General features: G+C 43.5%; 1 protein-coding gene across 3 annotated transcripts; it reads left to right on the top strand.

The window, feature by feature from the left end:
• Positions 1-27: 27 nt before the first annotated feature.
• Oxnad1 (oxidoreductase NAD binding domain containing 1) lies at positions 28-20852 on the top strand. 3 transcript variants are annotated; one of them, XM_013346815.2, is made up of 9 exons: positions 28-370; positions 6800-6933; positions 9908-10030; positions 10292-10355; positions 13415-13521; positions 14452-14593; positions 17847-18089; positions 19436-19544; positions 20529-20852. In XM_013346815.2, exons 3-9 carry the CDS (start codon positions 9915-9917, stop codon positions 20681-20683), a joined length of 936 nt encoding a protein of 311 aa, XP_013202269.1. In that variant the 5' UTR covers positions 28-370; positions 6800-6933; positions 9908-9914; the 3' UTR covers positions 20684-20852. The 3 variants fall into 3 exon arrangements, with proteins under 3 accessions (XP_013202269.1, XP_005348708.1, XP_013202268.1); XM_005348651.3 differs by having other exon boundaries at positions 9894-10030; XM_013346814.2 differs by lacking the exons at positions 28-370; positions 6800-6933 and adding an exon at positions 10644-10818 and having other exon boundaries at positions 9894-10030.
• Positions 20853-21982: the final 1130 nt, after the last annotated feature.

The raw sequence follows: 21982 nt of genomic DNA, 5'->3' as shown, positions 1-21982 counted from the left end.
GTCGCCTTGGAGATAGCCGAACTTGGGCGCTTAGTGCACGAAGACGGTGCTTCCTGCGCAGCAGGGTTGCGCATCGCTCCACCCACTGGGTGGCAGTGACCAATAGTATGAGGGGTCTCGTGCCCGGCTGCTACGTCACTCCAGGGCCCGGGGAGTTTGGGCCTGGGCCGTGAACCTGTAGTTAGTTTCCTGGCCTCTGGAGTCTCGTCCTCCATCGGTGACTTCAGAGAATCTTTCAAGAGTTGGCTGGAAGCTACGGCCCTTATTAGAGGGCCGTGCCTCGTCACTGAGACCCAGGGAGCCACGCAGCGTCCTCTCCAGCCCTGGCAGGTTTCAGGCGACCTTGAGCGGCCTGTGTTCCTGCCTGCAGGTACTTTGCTGCCTGTCTCACCCAGGCCACCTTCAGACACCCTGAGCTGTGTTGTAGGGGACCAAAATCTGTAAGACAGGGACGAGTTCTAGCCTTATTTGCAATATTCACTACAGTGATAGGTGCAATGGCGATAATAATATCACTTTTAATTATTGGGGATTTTAGCGGATCACCCAATGCGCTAAATGTAATTCTATTGATCCTGGGGTTCAAAACCCCATTTTATTTATCTTTAACCCAGATTCAGAGACTAGGCATCTTGCCCAAGATTACATATCGAGGCATAATGAAGTCCAGGAACAAATTATTTATGTGAACTTTAGTTCTTGGTATCAAAAAAAAAAGAAAAGAAAAAAAAATTAATGGTTTTCCTGGTAGTGTTGTCAGCATGCAGCCTCTTCCTTGAAGGTAGAAGCAAAATGCAAATGGAAAGACCTCTGTCCTGAAAGCAGTGCTGGGCCTGTTTTGGTTCCAACCAGGGACTTTGGAGCATTGCTGTGTTACTAGGATCTCACTCACTCAGGTCTCACTGGAGGAGTGCAGTGTGGTGAAAAACCACTATGGCAGAAGAAGATCCTGGACCCGAGTCTGACTTGATGGGCTCTTGGAGTTGGAAATTGCATTCTTTAGTTCTTCCTTTCTGAGAAAAGATTGAAATCTAACATTGTTTTGCGCGGGAATTAATAGTTATACTATAAACTTATACTCAGGTATGGCTTATGTAGCCTACATTTCTATAACTTACACTTAACTTTTAAGTACATACGGTTTGCGTAAGTTGCCAACCTTGTGCACACTGAAAGGACACTACATTTTGAAGTTCTAAAGGCAGAGAAGTCTTTGGGAGGTGAAATCCAGACATTGCATTAAATGAGTATATGGAAGGTTGTTTCAAAGATCTCACTTCTTTTTTTCAGAACTAGAGACTTACATAGCAATTAGGAGATATTTGTAGCCTGTTGAGGGTTAACTGTAGCCTGTCTGGGCAAAGGAGAAATTCTGTGGCAGTCTTGTATTTTTATAAACACAAATATTTCCCAGGTAGCCTCTGGGACACAGGAAATAACTGACTTTCCAGTGTCTATTTTTATTTCAGATGATCACGGTTGGAACCCATCTTTAGTTCTTATGAGCATTCTTGAATGTGCAGAAATGGATGTAGTTGTGGGTCGGGAGACGGCTTGGCATGTAAAGTATATGGATCTCCAGCACCGATGGGAAGAGGGGCCCAGGCACGGAGACAGGTGGATCTCCGGAGCACAGTGGCCAACCAGTTGGTGAACTCCAGGTCCAGGGAGAGACTAGCTCAAACAATACGGTGGAGAATGAACACACACAGGCATACACATGATTGGCTGCATCCATATTTGGCTCATAGTATGTATAAATTGTTAGGCCTATTATTTAAAAAAACAATGTACTAACGAGATGGTTCATCAGTTAAGAGCACAAGCTACTCTTCCTGAGGACCCAGGTTAAATTCTCAGCACCTACACTTAAGCTTATAACTGTAGCTCCAGTTCCAGGACCTCCAGCACCCTTTTCTGGCCTCTGAGGGCACCAGGAATGGTACACAGCTGTACATGCAGGGAAAACACCCATATACAGAAAAACAATAAGAAAATGAGAGCCGGGCGGTGGTGGCGCACGCCTTTAATCCCAGCACTCGGGAGGCAGAGGCAGGCAGATCTCTGTGAGTTCGAGGCCAGCCTGGTCTACAAGAGCTAGTTCCAGGACAGGCACCAAAAACTTCAGAGAAAACCTGTCTCGAAAATCAAAAAAAGAAAAAGAAAATGAGGCTGGACATTTGGCACAGTGGTTAATAGACTCACTGCTCTGCTAGAGGACCTGAGTTTCATTCCCAGTACCCACATTGAGGCACACAACTGTCTGTAACTCCAGTCCCAATGGATCCAACTTCCTCTTTTGACCTCCATAAGCATCAGGTACACACATGGTACACACAAGACATGTAGGCAAGGGTTGGAGAGATGGCTCAGTGGTTAAGAGCATTGCCTGCTCTTCCAAAGGTTCTGAGTTCAATTCCCAGCAACCACATGGTGGCTCACAACCATCTGAAAAGGTCTGGTGCCCTCTTCTGGCTTGCAGACATACATACAGATAGACTATTGTATACATAATAAATAAATAAATAAATATTTTTAAAAAAGACATGTAGGCAAACACTCATACACATAAAATAATAAAATTACCTAAATAATAAAATAAATGTTAAAAACTTTTTTTTTTACTGATACTGGGAATCAAACCTTGGCTCTTATGCATGCTAGATACATGCTCTTCTGACTTAGCTACACCCCAAGTCTTGATCTTTTAGAAATCAATTCAGACCCATCAAAACATTTTTCTTGGTCATCTTAAGACCTGAAGTTACAGGGGTGTCTTAGCTACGGTTTTATTGCTGTGAAGAGACACCATGACCATGGTAACTCTTATAAAGGAAGACATTTAATTGAGGCTGGCTTACAGTTTCAGAGATTTAGTCCATTATCAGCATGGCGGCATGCAGGCAAACATGGTGCTGGAGGAGCTGAGAGTTCTACATCTTGATCTGCTGGCAGCAGAAGGAGGCTGAGCCACAGCGAGTGTAGTTGTGAGCCACACTGGATGTAGTTTGAGCATATCAGACCTCAAAGTCTTCCCCCACAGTGACACTTCCTCCAGCAAGGACACACCTCATAATAGCGCTACTCCCTAAGGGCCAACTATTCAAAACACATGAGTTTATGGAGGCCATAGCTATTCATAACACCGCCAGGGGCCAGCTAGCTTTTCTTTGTAATTTCTCAACTAATCATTTGCATATATGTTATTTTAAAAAGAGAAAGTAATGAGCCGATTATTTATGGTAGTTGATGCTGTGTTTCTGAAATGCTTATGCATATTGTGTCATTCAAATAACACAGTAGGGTATAGATAGGCTGTATCTTTAGCATTGGGAAATGAGGTTTATGGGCTGAAAAATTAGCTAAGGCAAAGCTGGAAAGCCATGGCATCGAGTTGGATCCTTCTGATCCTAGAACCAGACTCTTAAGGAATAACTCTGCTATGTGTGATCCAGTTCAAGCAGAATGAGAGGAAACCAGCAGGGATGTTCCTACAGGAAGTTGTAGGGCCCAGATATCCAAACATTTTCTATACTGTCCATTCTGCCAGCGCTGCTACTACTGCTCTACCAGAATCTTAGACTAAGTCCAACTTCCTGCTTCAACCCAGGCAATCTTAAAAATCTAATCACTTATCTTACATCATGTCCTTGTTCTGGTTGACTGGCGTTCTTCAGTTGCTTCTCGTGCCCATCAAGTGAGGTTTATACCTTTACATTGGCCTGCTGTGACCCAGGACACACTTAGGTAGACATCTCCCTGTCACTGTCTCCCAGCTTGTTCTCCAGGTACACTGGCCCTGGCTCTTCTTAGGCTTTGTTCTTGCCAAGATCTCTGCTGTAGTGTTCGCCCCTTCATGTCTGCCCAGCTGCCTCTGGGTGCTGCTCTGGGCTCAGTGGTCCTTACCACGAGAGGCCTCTACGAAGACCCCTCACCCACATATTTCATTGCTCCTATTTCCTGTCATATTCATCCCCCATCCCTTTAATTGTGGCAGTACCCATCTCGTGCTCAGCTCCTAGGGCTTGACAAGCAGGCACCTTTACCCACTGAACCAACCTGCCCGTGTGATTTAGATAAACACACACACACACAAATACACTTTAGTTTAAGGATTAGAATAAAGCTTAGAAGGTGAATTGAACACAATTTTATAAAGAACCAGGTTGCCAGTCTGATTGAAATAAATACACGTGTGTGCATGCACACACACACACATACACACTCTAAGGACTAGAATAAAGCTTAGAAGGCAAGTTGAGCATAGTTTTATAAAAATGCCTTTATTTGCCAGTAGGTGACACTGTTGATCATGGTACTGTTAACAAATTAGTCTTTGATAAAGAGCAGCTTTTGAAAATTAACTTTCTTTAGTTTGCCAGCTGTGTGGAGTAGACTGGCTTTTTTAATTTATATTCTTTTTTTATTGATATTTATTGAGCTCTACATTTTTCTCTGCTCCCCTCCCATCCTCTCCCTTCTCCCCTTCAGTCCTCCCACAAGGTCCCCATGATCCCAGTTTACTTAGGAGATCTTGTCTTTTTCTACTTTCTACTTCCCATGTACATTATATCTATGTGAGTCTCTCTTACAACATTGTTCACATTGTTGTCTAAATTCTCTGGGATTGTGGTTTGTAGGTTGGCTTTCTTTGCTTTATGTTTAAAAACCACCTATGAGTAAGTATATGTGATAACTGTCTTTCTGTGTCTGGGTTATCTCATTCAAAATAATGTTTCCTGCAAAATTCAAGCTGTCATTATTTTTTCTGCTGTGTAGTACTCCATTGTGTAAATGTATCACATTTTCCTTATCCATTCTTCGGTCGAGGAGCATTTAGGTTGTTTCCAGGTTCTGGCTATGACAAACAAAGCTGCTATGAACATAGTTGAGCACATGTCCTTGTGGTACGATTGAGCATCCTTTGGATATATACCCAAAAGTGGTATTACTGGGTCTTGAGGAAGGTTGTTTCCTAATTTTCTGAGAAATCGCCACACTGACATCCAAAGGGGTTGTACCAGCTTGCATTCCCAGCAGCAATGCTAAAGTGTTCCCTTGTCCCCACAACCTCTCCAGCATAAGTTGTCATCAGTGGTTTTGATCTTGGCCATTCTAGGTGTAAGATGGAATCTCAGAGTTGTTTTAATTTGCATTTCTCTGATAACTAAGGATGCTGAACATTTTGTTAAGTGTCTTTCAGCCCTTTTAGATTCCTCTGTTGAGAGTTCTCTGTTTAGGTCTTATTGGATTATGTGTTCTTTTGGTATCCATTTTCTTGAGTTCCTTGTATATTTTGGAGATCAGACCTCTGTCTGGTGAGGGGTTAGTGAAGATCTTTTCCCATTCTGTAGGCTGTCGTTTTGTCTTGTTGACCAGATCCTTTGCTTTACAGAGCTTTTCAGTTTCAGGAGGTCCCATTTATTAATTGTTTCTCTCAGTGTCTGTGCTGCTGGGGTTATATTTAGGAAATAGTTCCCTGTGCCAATGCATACAAGTGTACTTCCCACTTTCTCTTCTATAAGGTTCAGTGTGGCTGCCTTTATGATGAGATCTTTGATCCATTTGGACTTGAGTTTTGTGCATGGTGATAGATATGGGTCTATTTTCATTCTTCTATATGTTGATATCCAGTTATGCCAGCACCATTTGTTAAATATGCTTTCTTTTTTCCATTTGACATTTTTTGCTTCTTTATCAAAGATCAGGTGTTTGAGGATGTGTGGATTGATATCTGGGTCTTCTATTTGGTTCCATTGGTTCTCCTGTCTGTTCTTATGCCAGTACCAGGCTGTTTTCAGTACTGTAGCTCTGTAGTAGAGTTTGAAGTCAGGGTTATGATGCCTCCAGGATGTACAGGATTGTTTTGGCTATCATGGGTTTTTTGCTTTTCCAAATGAAGTTGAGTATCATTCTTTTTTATTTTTTTTTTATTTTTTTATTTTTTGGATTTTCGAGACAGGGTTTCTCTGTAGTTTTTGGTGCCTGTCTTGGAACTAGCTCTCGTAGACCAGGCTGGCCTTGGACTCACAGAGATCCTCCTGCCTCTGCACCCGAGTGCTGGGATTAAAGGCCTGCGCCACCACCGCCTGGCCTTTGAGTACCATTCTTTCAAGGTCTTTGAAGAATTTTGCTACGATTTTGATGGGCATTGCGTTGAATCTGTCGGAGTAGACTGTTTTAAACAGTGTAGTCATTAAAGGTATACTGTATTGTAAAAGCATTTTTTTTTAGCTTTGTTGTCTAAAATATTAGTGAAACAATGTCCACCTTTCACCGGAGGATGAACTTAATGTTAGAGACTTTGATCCTAAGTATCTTATAACTGTTTTTCTAGCTGTTGACTAAAATTTTACTTTCTTCAGCACAGCACCAGCTCAAGCTGGGCAGAACCATAAGGGGAACTACCTGAGATCAGACAGGAAGGACATCCACAGACAGTTGGATGCAGCCGTGTGGAGGGTATCTCATGGGGTGGGTCCCCTAAGTTGCAGGAGTTGGACTCAGACCATGAAATATCAAGAAGCAGCAGATGAGGAATAAAAAGAAATGGTCACAAAGTGGGAAGGGTTGATGGCAGGGAGTAGTTGAGAGTGAGGACCTCTCATCATAATGAAAGTCCCTCCCTTCAGTTTGGTGCTGGGGCTCAAACCCAGGGTCTGTGTGTGTCAAGTAAACACTACTATGGGGATTCACACGTCAAATCTAAATGAGTCTTTTCTTTTGCAAGAGAGACTTGATGGGGCTTTTTCTGTTTCCTGTCTTTATACTTACCCATTTATTGTCTCTGCCATTGCAGGAACTTTGTGGGAATTTTGGTATATGGAAAATTGTTCTGTTCCAGCTGGTGTGATCCAGAGGTCTTAGCATCGTACCAGGACCAAAATACTGTGTCAGCCAGCTGAGGACCCCCAGAATCCCATGGGTTTCTAAGTAAGTTCTGCTTGTTTGCTTTCAGTGACTAACACACTGCTTTTGGTTTAGCATATTTAAGGGAGGTTCATGAGGTAGCAGAAGCCTTCCACCTCTCCTACTCACTGGAACATAGCCAGTAGCACAGCTGTTCCTCACTGCTGAAGGGGCCTGGGACAGGAAGAAGCCCATCTGTCTGGAGACTACTTTGGGGGCTGTGGCTCTTGAGAAATTCTCATTTCCATCGCCACCTGGTATATTCATTGATTTAGTTTTATCTCTACCTATTAGAACCTAAATTCCCAGAAGTTTTCTTCCATCCTGCCCCGCCAACGCTTATGCAAGTGCCTGTCTCATGCTTGGCCATTAATAAATTTCATTGAATGAAAAACTGCAAAAGCTTCATTGTTGGCTTAAATATTGTAACACTAAACTATTTCTAATCAATCAATTAGCACCTTCTAAAATGCTTGGGAGAGACATGTTTTATTCACTTTGTTCTCAGAGCCCCTAGGAGAGAGCCAACCATTGTGATGATATAGTATGGAAAATGTGGGTGTCTTAGGCTAAGAAATATTTTTTTTTTTGTTTCTTATTTTTCTGGTTTTTTGAGACAGGGTTTCTTTGTAGCTTTAGAGCTTGTCCTGGAACTCGCTTTTGTAGACCAGGCTGGCCTCAAACTCACAGAGATACACCTGCCTCTGCCTCCAGAAGGCTGGGACTAAAGGCCTGCACCACCACCGCCCAGCTAGAAGTATTTTTTAAATGGCACAAGAAAGTGGTATGGGAGCCACACAGTAAATGGCCTGACTCTTAATCAGTGCCATACCCATTCGTCTTGTGACTTTAAGACATAAAGTGGTAGGGTGGTGGTACATGCTTGTACCCAGTGCAAGGCAGGAGGAGTCCACGTTTGAGGCCAGATTAGGGAACACAGTAAGTTCATAGGCCAGCCTGGGCTGATTTCATAAAACCAAAAAGAAAACAAGAGTAAAGTGTTGAGAGTCTTTATTTCATTCATATTGAAGTGTATCATACAGACAGAAAGTATCTAGCTACAAGGACAGTTTGAAGATCTTGCAAAGTGGACCTACTGAGGCACTCAGCAGTCATACACTTTTCAAGACTGATTTCTAACATTCTGGGTTATTTTTGTCTAGACTCTTTGGAGTCTAGCTACTTTGATGCCATTTGATACCTGCAGCCTATAACTGAATATTACTGCATGTAAGTAAAATGTATTCCTTGTCATGGATGCTGTGTATAGTGCATGAATATATCACACTTTGCCTACTGTTGTTTGTTTCTTTTGGATAGTTCCTAGTTTGGTCTGTTATAAATGGTATTATCTATTTGTTTTAAATATTTGTGAGCCTTAAGCTTCTATAAATAATAATTCTTAAAAGCTTTATTTTTAGCTGGGCAGTAGTGGCATATGCCTTTAATCCCAGCACTTGGAAGGCAGAGGCAAGCAGTTCTCCGGGTTCTAGGACAGCCTAGTCTACAGAGCAAAGTTCCAGGGCAGCCAGGGCTACGCAGAGAAATCCTGTCTTGAAAATCTGCCCCCCACCCCCCGCAAAAAAGACTTATTTTCATTTTTATTTTTTTTAAAGGTTATTTTTTTAAGATTTATTTATTTATTATGTACACAGTGTTCAGCCTCTATGCCTGCAAGTCAGAAGAAGGCACCAGATCTCATTACAGATGGTTGTGAGCCATCATGTGGTTCCTGGGAATTGAACTCAGGACCTCTGGAAGAGCAGTCAGTGCTCTTAACCTCTGAGCCATCTCTCCAGCCCCATTTTCATTTTTAATTATATGTGGTGTGAGTGTTTGTGTGTGTGTGTGTGTAGGCCAGAGGAGTTGGATTCCTGGAGTTGCAAGTAGATATGAACCGCGTGATAGAGTTGCTGGGAATTGGGTCTTCTAGAAGAGCAATACATGTTGTTTTGTTTTGTTTTGTTTTGTTTTGTTTTGTTTTGGAAACAGGGTCTATATAGCCCTGTATGTCCTGGAACTCAGTATGTAGACCAAACTGGTCTCAAACACACAGAGATCCACCTGCCTCTGCTTCCCAAGTGCTAGGACTAAGGCATGTTCTGCCATACTCATTCCTGTTGTAATGGGAGCGGCGGGGCTGCGTCCCCAGCACCCCGCTGCCCGCAAGGCTAACTTTACCTGAAATAATTACACGGACACTGTATTCTTTTAAACACTGCTTGGCCCATTATATCTAGCCTTTTCTCGGCTAACTCTCGCACCTGGACTAGCCCATCTCTAATAATCTGCTGTAGCCCACAAGGTGGGTTACCAAGGAGATTCTAGCCTACGTCCATCCTGGGTCGGAGCTTCATCGTGTGTGCCTCAGAGAGCAGACCTCTCGCCTCTGTCCGCAAGAGTGGAGCATCGTGTCTCTCTGAGGTGTCTGCCCCCCGTGAGGAGAGCTGTCGAGTCTAACCTCACTTCCTCTTCCTCCCAGCATTCTGTTCTGTTTACTCCTCCCACCTATCTTCTAACCAATGAGGGCCAAGCAGTTTCTTTTTATTTAACCAATGACCTTCCTCCATCACATTCCAAATCCTTAAGCAATTTTATTTAAATTTTTCATTACATTTCTTTCATTCTTTATTTATGAGGGGAGACTGGGGATACACATGGAAATCAAAGGATAATTTATAGGAATTGATTTTCTTCTTCCATTGTGTGGGTAGGCGCTTTGATTTTATGTGTATGGATGTTTTGCCAGTGTATTTGTCTATGTACCGTGTTGGTACCTGCAAAGGTCGGAAGCGGGCATCAGATACCCTGTAACTGGAGTTACTTGCCATATGGGCACTAGGGATTGAACTCAGGTCCTCTGGAAGAACAGCCAGTATTCTTAACCACTGAGCCATCTCTCCACCCCCCACAGTCTTTTGCCACTGCCCCTAACATAGTCTGGCATTTTTCTACTTTTCTCTGAAAATGATTTGAAATTTCAGTTCCATTTGTTCAGGAGCGCCATGGCCCATGTTGTCTTGATTCCTGGGTTGACTCGTAGCACTGTGGGAGCCATCTGCACGCAGGCTGCTTCATGGAGATTGACAGCCAGCACTTGGCGGCACCTTACTCTAACCAGGTGAGTTGTTGGCCTTTGCTGCCATTTGGGTTAATTCTCGAACCCTGATTTCCTGATGGTTTGGGAGGTCCTTTAAGAGAGGCAGCATCCTGGCTTCAGATCGGAAATGAATGGGCATTTTAGCACTGGCAGAGGTTCGCTATTGTATAAAATCCACAATTAATCACGTTTTTGATAGCCATGGTTTTTGGCAGGGGAAGCTAGTTTTGTTATGTTATGAGGATAATGCTTACTAATCTAATTTTACCTTCTTTTAAAAAGCATGATGAAATCCAGAAGGAAAGCTGATCACTTGGAGAGAACTGCAAGTGTCCTCCGACGGGAGGTCTGTATCCCTGGGGCATGGTGGGACAATCAGGGAAATTTTATTTTCCTCCCCTGGAATGTCCTCGGCAGGGTATAGGATAGCTGATTTGGAAGCAGTGGCTTAGCGGTATTAAGATTCTCCACTAAGTTTGGTGTGAACGGGCTGTTTTGGTGAGGGGGCACAGACGGGACTAGGTGCCCTCCACACAGGCACATTGAGGGCCTGCTGTAGGAGAGGGACCTGTAGGGCCTCTACACATGACGAATGGCTTACCTTTTTTTCTTTTTTTGCCATCATGTCTCAAAGTCCATGTTCGCCCCACTGTAGAAGCACCTCCTAGCTCGTCAGAGCAGCACTGACAGTTGAGACAGGAAGGTGGACGAGCTCACTGCCCTTCCCCTGCAGACTGTCAGTCATACTCAGGCTATAGAAAGCTAACCTGCCAGCTGAAGGGTGCCGAGGATCCTCACCCTTTACCTCAGTGAGTAACCCTGTTTCCACTTAAAAACACGCAGTGAATACTTGCCTTTACTTTTTCAGTTGTTTCGCAATAGTCAGCTATATTTAGTTTAGTATTAGAAGTCCATGTGAGGCAAGATAAATCCTGTTTTTATGCACTTCCACAAATGTGATCAGGCATATTGCCTCCATAGTTGTGTGTGTTAATACCAGGGTACTCTTTAACATACAGGTATGTTGCTAGGCCCTACTTTGAAAACTTAGTTCTCCTTTAGAGTTGCCTCAGTGCTAAAGGTGATTGCTGATTCCTTTGTCTTCTTTTTGAGATGTAGAACGAGTTCAGCAGAGTAAGTTTATAGATATATAGGAAACTATCCTTTTCCCGTTGATAAATCTGAAAAGTGTTGGCTGTATAAATATGAAGCTTGTTAATGATTTCTTCTTGAAAGTGAAATCCCATCAGTTGTAAATTAAAAATGGTTTTGATCACAAACATGTATGTACTGTTTTTGTGGCATGTGGAGATGGGTAGATAAATTAGAGTGATATTGGCAAACTTTATTCAAAGGTCTAGGTTGTTAGTAATTTCATCACTAAACCGAAACCAGGCTACCTATGATTCAGAAGAGCAGAAAGGACAGGAAGATTGTGTAGGCTAAGGGAACTCGTTTCAGGAGAGGAAGGAATGGAAGGCAAGGTTTCGCAATACTTTAAAGACTTTCTAGTTTGCTCCCATAGAATAATTGATAGGCTACAATGGATACGTGGTTCCAGTCCACCACGTTGTACTGGTCCTTGTCATCCATGCCCACAGTTCCCCTGGGATGTGCTGTGCAGTGGCATATATAATAATAAATGGATGAAGCGCAATATATGATATAAAATAAATTAATGCAATAAAGTAGGTAACAAACAATATGCACTTACTATAAGCCAGCAGCATTAGAAGTGCTTTTGTTTGTATTTGCGACGTCAGTGCCCCCAGTAGCACTGTGAGGCAGGGTGTTACTGGTTTCAGTTCCTAGTTGAAAGTGGCTGGGACCTTTGCCCTGTGTTACATGGTGGTCAATGGTGTTGCCAAATTAAAGTGGGGGCCCATTTCGCTGCAGTCCATTCTGTTAGCAGCTGTGTTCTCTTCTCTCCATAGTTTCTTTCTAAGCTGCTCAAGATAAAGCGAGTGGCATTGTATATCATGTCTGATGAACAGGAAGGTGCTAAAGAAAGGATTGATGTGAAGAAAGGGCTAGCTGGCAGCTGCTTAGAGAGCAGTATACGGCACAGATAGGGTTAGGATCAACAGTATATGTAGAAAGGACATTGCCTGGTGGCACACATGTGTAATCATAATGCTGAGGTAGATATAGCAAGTTCCAGGCCAGCCTGTGCTGTGTAGAGAGATCCTGTCCCCCCCCCCTTTTTTTTAAGGTATAGTCCTTGGGGCTGCCATAGAAAATCACCCACTTATTCTCCAAGACAGGAAGAAGAAGGGATTAGCTACAAACAATGCAAATAAAGAAAGGCAAGGCATTTTACAGCAAAGGATGGAAATTTTAGGAGCTATGTTGAGGTAGTGAGACTTTTCTACTGCATTGTGAAAAGTCATCTCCCCATTGAGAGTTGGTTGGGCCTGGAAGTCTGGTTGAAAAAAAGGCCAAAGTGAGCTAGCATCAGGGTAGGAAGTTTCCAGAGCATCTCCTGGTGGGGCTGGTTGGGAGTCCTCTGTTGAAGGGACTGCATTTGATCATCTGCCCACTGCCCAGGTGGCATTGCAGAGAAGGAATCTGAGGGGAACTGTGTCTGTCTTCGACCCTTCGAACAGTGTCCCAGCTTTAGGGGAGAAAGAGAGGTGCAGAGCAGAGGTGGTATAAAGGAAGTGAAGACGTTTTTGCAGTTGATGGGTGCTAAGGCACGAATTACTCTTCACAACTAGTTCCCAAGTCACTCCGCTTGGAAGTTTTCAAAAAGTGCATTGAGAGCGGTGCTTCCCAAGCTCCCAGTAGGAAAGGGCTCTGTGTTCTTGCTTTAAGGTCATGAACTGCTTATATTTTGGAAAAATATAATAAATTAGAAAAAACTTAAGAAATAAACATTCAAGCTAGTCGTGGTGGTACACACCTTAATCACAGCCCAAGGCAAGCAGGGTGAGTTCAAGGCCAACCTGACCTCAGGAGTCCCAGGCCAGTCAGGCTACAAAGTGAGTCCCTGGCTCACAAAGCAGGAAGTGCATGAGTACAGACCCAGCTCACTGGTTCTTTGTTCTTTAAACAGTGCTAGCTGCTTTCTGTGAAAGTCTGCTGTTAGCATCTATGGACTTCTTCCTCAGAAGCAACTATGGCCTCACCTGGCCCACTACTGAGGGGGATAGTGGATGCCGAGCAGGGTGGCTGAGGGCTTCCCACTCACAGTGCTCTTCGCGGTACCTAGCCCAATGCTCAGATGGATACTAGTTACACAGTACCTGTAGGGATGATTTTTGTATTCAGAATAAAATAGTGTTGTAGAGGTCTCATAGAATTCGTGTGGTTTACCACCTGATAGAGGGTAGAGCAGAGCAGTGTGTGCTTTGCCTTGTTGGGCAGTTCCCTGTTTCTAAGCCCCGAACCTCTTTGCTGATTCAGGTCATGGCTACAGCTAAGGTGTGTGAAATTGCCCAGGAGTCTCCATCAGTGAAGAGCCTCCGTTTGCATGTCGCTGATAAAGACTTCTCTTTTAAGGCTGGCCAGTGGTGAGTGGTGGCTCCCTTTCCCTGTAAGATAAGAGGTGTCACATTTTCTTCTGGATAGGACTTCTGTGGGTACCTGTCCCCCACTAGAAGAGAAGGATTCTGGGTCATTTCAGTTTGGGCATATCTATTTGAGAAGAGTCTCTCATTGAATGTAGCTCTCAAGATGATTTAAAAAAAAAATGATGAGGACAGATGATAAGCCAACCTTGTAGTCTTAGAATTTTTCTTTATTTGAATAGACAGTGGTCCATAGCAGTGGGTCAGGACCCTTAACAGGGATTGCTAAGAACATCAGAAAACCCAGATATTTACATTACAATTTATAACAGTAGAAAAATTACAGTTATGAAATAGTAACAAAATAATTTTATGGTTGGGGTCATCACAACCTGAGGAATTGTGTTAAAGGGCCACGGCAATAGGAAGGTTGAGAACCACTGGGTCTGTAGTTTTCAGTGTCTTTGATAAAAGGGTGATAGCAGCTTCATTAGAGTAAGTTCCAACGTGTCTGTTCTCTTGTGTGGGGTGGTTTCTGGAGGATTGGCATCAGTTCTACTTTAAGTGTGCGGTGCAGCTCACCAGGGATGCCATCCAAACCAGAACTCTCCTTTGTGACGTTTTATTAATTCAGTCCTTTGAGTTTATGTAGATCTGATGAGGTTTTTCTGTTTCTTCTTGTGCCATTTTTGATAGTTGATGTCTTTTTAAGTAATATGTGGTTCATGTAAGTTAGCTTTTAGCATAACAGTTCTTCAGAAAATTCCTGAAGAATTCTCTTTATTTTGTTTAAGGTTGGTTACAAATCTTTTATTAAGTTAGTAGTTTATATTTTTTAGTCTAACTAAAATCTTGTCCATTTGGTTTTTTGCCTGCTGTTGACAGTCTTTTTAGCTACTACAACAGGAATGGTTTGTTTGTCTGTTCTTTCAGGGTTGATTTCTTTATCCCAGGAGTCTCCGTCGTTGGTGGGTTTTCAATTTGCTCTAGTCCCCAACTGCTAGAACGAGAGAGAATAATAGAGTTGGCAGTGAAATACACAGACCACCCTCCTGCTATCTGGGTTCACAAGAAGGTAAGCAAAGACCTTTTAAGAAAAACCTTTTCTTAGATTTATCTAATTTTATGGAATGAATATTTTACCTGCATGTTTGTTTGTTTATCATGTTGTTGAGGACTGACTTCGACAGACATACTTACCAGAGTAGGGGCATGGGAATTGAAGACATATAAGTAAAAAATATGAAGATGCATAGAAATAATAAGACAGAAAACATAGAAAGTATCGGGAAGGCATTCCAGTTACTGAAATCCTGAAATTCTACCCGCGTTTATTTTTTCACAGTTTTTATAACCAACATAGACTTTATTAACATAATACAAAGGATAACTCACCCAGTCAGTGGCTTTATTACTTTGAGACATCAAATCATTAGCATTCTGTTGTCTAGGTAGCAAAGAAGACCACCCTTCCCGAGGTGACCTCATAGTTACTAAAGAAGAAGCAGAAGTACATTTGCATATCCTGACCGCCTGACAGAATGGCATGGACCTACTAGAATGAGCTCTCTTAATTTCAAAAGAACCAAGCAGTCGCCTCCTGAGTTAGGAGGAGCAATATGCTTGTCAATCTCCAAACTCTCTGACCTGACCAGCAGACGAGGTGGAAATGGGCCTGCAGTTTTTGGCCTCCACACCACGTGTGTATCTGTTTCTCTCAGAGTCACTGATGGTTGTGGGTCACCATGTGGGTGTTGGGAATGGAACCTGAGGCCTCTGTAAGAGTGGCGAGTGCTCTAAACTGCTGAGCTTCTCTCTAGCCCCTCAACTAACTTTTAAAGTTGGAGATCTGAGCATCTCCATCTGCCTCCATTAAATGTGTGTTCAGTTGTAACCCAGACCCGCAAGAATAGGGTCCTGAATGGCAAGACGTCCAGTGGGAGGACCGGAAACTTGCAGTGAGCAAACTCACACTGAGTTCTCCAGGAAGGGTGGAGAAACAGAACCTTGTTGGTGAACTGTGTTTTAAAAGGATTGGAAGCATTCTATACAAACGTTTGAAAATCACCTGTTACATAAACAATCTCACTATGACCATCCTAAAGGAAGGAACTGATACTGCCTACTGTCTGGAGGGGAATCTCCTGCAGTTACAGAGTAGTGCTCAGGGGTCATTAATGCTGAGTCTTTGGTGCTCCACACTGATCACCACAGGCTCTTCATCCGGGCTTCTGAGAGGGTCCAGTTCTAACTGTTGCTTGTAACTCGTGCTGTCTCACAAGGTTTACCCCCATGCCTGCGTACACCTCCTGCCATTATCCACTAGGACACCAGGAACAAAGTGAACTTTAGTTTTTGACCCTTCTTTCTGTTCGTTGCCCCATCTTCCAATACATAGTATGTCTTTTATATTGACCCACAACCTCCATCCTATTTCAGGGTTTTCTTGCTTACCAAATGTACCCAGAAACTCAGTACTGTTTCATTCTTTTTCTGGAAATCATTGACAGTCACAAAAAGAGAACAGAAAGCAAGAACTAACTTTATTCTCATTGCTGTGTTTGTAAAGGTTGCAGAGTACTCTCATGTGTAGGAACTACCAGAAAGGCAAGGAGGGAAGCCAGTAGTAGCAGATCTGGCCAGAGCACCAGCAAAAATGCATAGGGGGTAGACACGTGGCACTGTCCCACACAAGGTTTCTCTCTCATTTCTCAGTTTCTTTTGCTCCAGGTTCTCATGACAGGAGAGAAGTGTCTATGCCAGTGACAGGGTTGCAGCAAGGGCAGGGCCTCCCAGGTTTGGGATTCTTCTAAGGCTTGAGATGGAGGAGCATGTTTAGCACTGCAGTCACCAGTGCAGCCATGGCTAGAGTTACACTCTTCTGACCCAGCGGCCCCCTTGCCGTCAGAAGGAAAGCCCACTCGCTAGCCTGTGACTCCTACATATTCAACACAGTCAAGTTAGGTATTCTTCCCCTTGAGGAAGGATTTCCATTCATTTAACAATTCTTCACCAATACGAGACTTAATTAGTGAATTCAAGGGATAAGTTTGGTCATTTAAGTTGTTGAACCTCTAATTAAATCCCTGCTCAGAAGTGTCCACTGCTCACCTGGTATGAGAGGAGCCAAGGCCTGAATGCCAAGGTTTTGAGCCTCCAAAGGCATGTGATATGTGACTAAATTCTGTCCGTCTGTGCCAGGAACTCACAGGGAGACAGAACTGTGGTTTCACTGTGTAAATGGCTGTGTTCCTGGATCCTGGTTTCAGAGGGAGGCAAAGAGGCAGACATACCCAGCACCGCGTCTTCTCTGAGAGCCACAATAATCCAGACATCTTTTTATACACAACCCGATGCTAGCAGAAATCCCCTGCCCCCCGAGGAGAGGAAGGAAAGGGACCCATAATCAAAGACTATTTATCTCCACACTCAAGTTTGGACATGTGAAAGCTTCACTCTTTATAAGGTAGAATAAGGTAGAAGTCAGAGGACTTCTATACCACTGGTGTGGGCTTGCCGTGTGGGTGACAGAAGGACACTCCTGTCACCACCTGGGATGTGGTCTTCTAGAACAGTGAACACACCCAAGTATAGTCTACACACTTGTCACATTCTGGAAAATTTGGGTCAACTTAGATCTGTGCGAAGCTATCTGAGTTTATTTGTAAGATGAGTCATTGTTAGGTTCATCTTGATTGTGGGTGTGATGGAGAAGAGAGTGCAAAATTAATTAGTGGACTGGAGCGATGGCTCAGTGGTTAAGACCACTGGCTGATCTTCCAGAGGACCCGGTTCAATTCCCAGCACGAACAACCTTCTCGAAGGAGGCGTGAGCAGTCACAGCTGGTACCACGGTGCCAGTGCAAGCCTGCAGCGCTCATCTGAGGAGGGAGCCCATTTCTCAGCCTGGGTCAGAACATGGAATAGGACTTTGATGAAGGGGTGCGGGGTGCATACCCCAGAGTGCCTGCCTGCCTGCCTGCCTGCCTGCCTGCCTGCCTGCCTGGGTCCATTGCCATTTTTGTTAACTTAGCTCCTCACCTGTGAAGTTAATGGCAAAATCTCTGAAGCAAGTCCCCCTTTTTTAATACCAGAATGGCTGTGTTGTGTGGGTCACAGAGTTGGGATAGTGAGCAGCCTACATGCTAAACAAGTAGAATCAAGCCCTAGAAGTCCCAGGCTCTGGGAGAATTGAAAACAAGTTGTGCAGATTGTCCTAAATACTGAAATACAGGCTGAGGGTCAGCCTGGTGGCTTCCCCTAAACAGGATGTTTGGTGTGAGACTCGTGCTGCACAGGACCAAAGGATCTTTTCTTTCTTGCTTCAGTGCACACTTGACTCTGAAGTGGCGCTCAGAGTGGGTGGAGAGTTCTTCTTTGACCCTCAGCCCACAGATGCCCCTCGAAACCTCGTGTTGATTGCTGGAGGGGTTGGGATTAACCCCCTGCTTTCCATCCTGCGCCACTCAGCAGATCTCCATCGAGACCAAGCAGACAGAGGAAGAGGCTATGATATAGGAGCAATAAAGCTGTTCTATAGTGCCAAGAACACCAGTGAACTCCTGTTTAAGGTAAGGGGGAGATACATTTACAGGGTGCTGTAAGCAAGTGTGGGAAATTGTATAGTCCATAAACAGCAGGTGACGTGAAATGATAACGTGCAAAGGGGACAATTGAGGCTTAAGGACACAAATGAGAGCTCAAAACAGAAGGAGAGGAGTGTATGTGTGGGTGGGTGATCAAAATAAACTGTGTATAAAAATGCTATCATGAAACCTGTTACTTTATATGCTAATTAAACAATGAAAACCCATTCAGGCAAACAGGACAAGAAAGAAGTGAAACTGCCTAGGGGATTGAAAGGGAGTAAAGGGAGAAGGATGGGTGAATATGGCTGAAGTGCTTGGTGTACGCCAGTGAAAGTGTCTTTATGATGCCCGTCACTAAACAATGAATACAAACCAATAAAAATAAATAGGCATGCATATAAATGGGAATTTTTTTTCTTAGGTTCAGATTTCTCTGCAAAGGTTCACATAAAATACTTATCAAGGCTTAATCAATTCATGTGAGAATTAACAGGCCATTTCACCCAGGGCAGTTAAACATGTTTCCAGTTAAGTGTCAGGGTAAGATGAGTCTTAGTGGGCATCTTATTCTTCTGTTACTGTGATATAACGCTCTGACCAAGTTAACCTATAAAAGAAAGTGTTTAACATGGAGGTTCTGGTTTCAGAGGGTTAGAGTCCATGAACATCGTGCAGCAGGCAGGCAGACTTGGTGCTGAAGCAGAGCCAAAATCTCACATCTTGAGACACAAACAGGAGGCAGCAAGGGCTACTGGGAAGGGCATGAGTCTTTTGAACCTTCAGAGTCCTCCCCAGTGACACTCATCTAACAGGGCTACACTTCCAACCCGTCTCAAACAATTCTACCAACTGGGGACCAAGTATTCAAACTGAGCCTGGGGCCATTCTCATTCAGATCACCACAGTGGGCTAAAATCTAGAAGTTAATGGAACAGAAAAAACACTAGGGCCAGGCAAGGTGTCTCACACCTGTAATCCCAGCCCTGGACATGTGAGGCTGCAAGATTGGGCATTCCTGGCCAAATCCAGCTACATAGCAAATTCAGGGTTAACCTGGACCACATGAGACTTCCTCAAAAACCAGGAGGAGGCAGAGATAGAGGAGGTGGTGGAGGAGGAAGAAGAGGAGGGGAATGGTGGTGGTTTTAAGACATTAGCCCTTACTGGCCTGAAATTTGCTATGTAGACCCTACTGCCCTTGAACTCATAGAGACCCACCTATCTCTGGCTGCCAAGTGCTGGGATTAAAGGCATCCTACCGTTCTACCCAGCTGTGGTTTGATTTTTTTTTTTAATTATAGTTTGACCCAATTTCTTTGACATTCCAGAAAAATATCCTCGATTTAGTAAATGAATTTCCCGAGAAGATTACATGCAGTTTGCATGTTACAAAACAGACGACACAAATCAGTGCAGAACTTAAACCATTCATCACAGGTGAGTCCTCTAAAGAGATTGGCTAGCTATGTAGTTATTGGATAGACAGGCCAATTGGTTAAGCACAGATACTTTACTGTTAGGGGTCACCTGCTGGGAATGTCATTTCCAGGGGAATTGAGACAGTTCATATAGAAATACTTACTTGTGATTTGCTTAGTATAGATAGGTTTCTTACTGCCCGTATTAAAATTGTACTTTTCACAATTTTTAGTAGATCCTGGCATTGTGACTATAATATACAAATAAATTATACTCCTGCTTTGATTGAATCAGTTCCATTTGCCACCTATGGCTTTTTAAATTATTCAGTTTCTCTATTTGGAAGGAGTCCTTAAAGTTTTTTTATTTACTTTTTGCTTGTTTTACTGTTTGGGGGATAAGGTCTTACTGTGTAGCCTTGACTGGCCTGGAATTCGTGAAGATCCACCTGCCTCTCCTCTCCAAATGCTGAGATTAAAGGTTTGAGCCATCACACTTTGCTAAAGTTATTTTAAGTCTGTGTGTATATGTGTGTGTCTGTGAGTCTGTGTGTGTATGTGTGTGTGTTTGCAGTTCTGTATGGAAATCAGAGGACAACATTTAACATTCGGAGCTTGGTTCTCTCTTTCCATCTGTGAGTCTCAGGAATCTAGCTCAGGTCATCAGACTTGGTAGAAGCCTCTACGTGCTGGGCCATCTTACCATCCTGAAAGGATTTTCTTTATTTCTTAATAAAATAGCCACTTACTTGGCTGAAGGCAGTTTTCATCTCTACAAAGGCGGGTAAGCTTGTGGGCTTTCTCTAAAGAGCAACTGGCGATGATGAGCCTTCTGCTTTGCTTGCGTAGGCCTGGGAAGCCTGAAGAGACCCCGCACACAGTGAACCATGGTGCAGATCAGGCTCACGGTGCTGCAGGTGACCTCTGCCACCCATCTGTGGTAGGTCAGGATACAAATGTGCCTAACCTGATTGGTGTTTCTTTTGTTTTCTTTTTTTGGTAGAAGGAAGAATAACGGAGAAGGAGATACGACACCACATTTCAGCAGAGACTCTGTTCTATATCTGCGGCCCGCCTCCAATGACGGACTTTTTCTCTAAGCAACTGGAGAGCAGCCATGTTCCCAAGGAACACATTTGCTTTGAGAAGTGGTGGTAGGGAGCCGGCCCAGACCTGAGAGCCACTCAGGAGAGTGAGACTGTTTAAGGTTTGTGGATTTGCCTCCGCCTGAGCTATCTTTTTTAAAGCTGTGAACTAAGTGTCCAACCCAAGACTAAAAGAAAAACCAGCAACAGATTTACACAATAAACATGCTGTCAGCTCGTGAGTCAAGCTTTTCTTGACTATCCTGATTTTTTCTTTCATTAATATCTATTTAACTATCTCATGATAGTTCATTGTTATGGAGTTTCTGGCCCCTGGGGAAAGACCATACACTCAGTCCAAATTGATTACCTACTAGCAGGATGACAGTCTCTGAGCCAAGTTTGAGATTGCCCTGAAGGAGGGGTATTGGGAAAGGTTTATTAAGGGCGAAAAGCACATGAAGACTTTCAGCATCTACACAAGCAAGCAAAATCTGGTCTGTTCTGTCAAGTGGTCAGTGTGACTCAAAACAATCTGTGCGTATCTGTAAACAAGTTACAGAAGCCAAAGCAGAAAGCAGTTAGTCGTCGCCACGAGTGGAGGGTCTCTGCTGTGGATTTCTGGTTAGGGGTCACTGAGTCAAGGCTGTTTTCTGGGAACCTGTCTTTCTGGAATTTTGAGTCTAAGGCAAGCAGTCATTAGGTATTAAGATGGAGGTCTAGCACAAAATAGTTTCACTGGCTGACCTTTACACCATGAACTGATTAATGCAAATTTTTCTTTGCCATTAGGAAGAAAAATGGTCTCCTTACATTAAAGGAAAATATGAGTTTTGTGTTTAAATTATTGGACAGAGATTCATGAATCTTGTGTTTAATGAATTTATAATTTTAAATACATTCTTAATTTTAGTTTGAAAAGTCTTAATATTTAATGTTATTTTTGTTGTTGTTGTTGTTGTTTTTTTTTTTTGGTTTTTCGAGACAGGGTTTCTCTGTAGCTTTTGGAGCCTGTCCTGGAACTCCCTTGGTAGACCAGGCTGGCCTCGAACTCACAGAGATCCGCCTGCCTCTGCCTCCCGAGTGCTGGGATTACAGGCGTGCGCCACCACCGCCCGGCTGCTGTTGTTGTTTTTTGTTGTTGTTGTTTTTACTTTGGATGGCCTGTAGCCCCATGTGAACCCCCAGTGTTGCATCAGGAAATGAAAACTCATTAAGAAAACTGCTTTAGTGGGTTGAATATCCTGTTTTCCTTCTTGGTGATGACTACCCTGAGTGATTATTATTAAGTCTTCTGTAACAAAACCTTTCTGCAAACTGTCCCCTGCCTTACCACTGAGGAGCTGGCTTCTTATTTGGGGCAAAGGTGTTG

This window comes from Microtus ochrogaster, chromosome 6 (genome assembly GCF_000317375.1).
Source record: "Microtus ochrogaster isolate Prairie Vole_2 chromosome 6, MicOch1.0, whole genome shotgun sequence".
In the NCBI taxonomy this organism is placed as follows: domain Eukaryota; kingdom Metazoa; phylum Chordata; class Mammalia; order Rodentia; family Cricetidae; genus Microtus; species Microtus ochrogaster.
The sequence above is the reverse complement of the archived record's forward strand: the minus strand, read 5'-3'. Positions and strand labels throughout refer to the sequence as shown.

Excerpts from the sequence above, each read along its gene's own strand:
- Oxnad1 (XM_013346815.2), top strand. The coding sequence starts at position 9,915 with ATGGCCCATGTTGTCTTGATTCCTGGGTTGACTCGTAGCACTGTGGGA. Across the intron at positions 10,031-10,291 it reads CGGCACCTTACTCTAACCAG|CATGATGAAATCCAGAAGGA; the intron begins GTGAGTTGTTGG and ends TCTTTTAAAAAG. Across the intron at positions 19,545-20,528 it reads ACTTAAACCATTCATCACAG|AAGGAAGAATAACGGAGAAG; the intron begins GTGAGTCCTCTA and ends TTTTTTTGGTAG.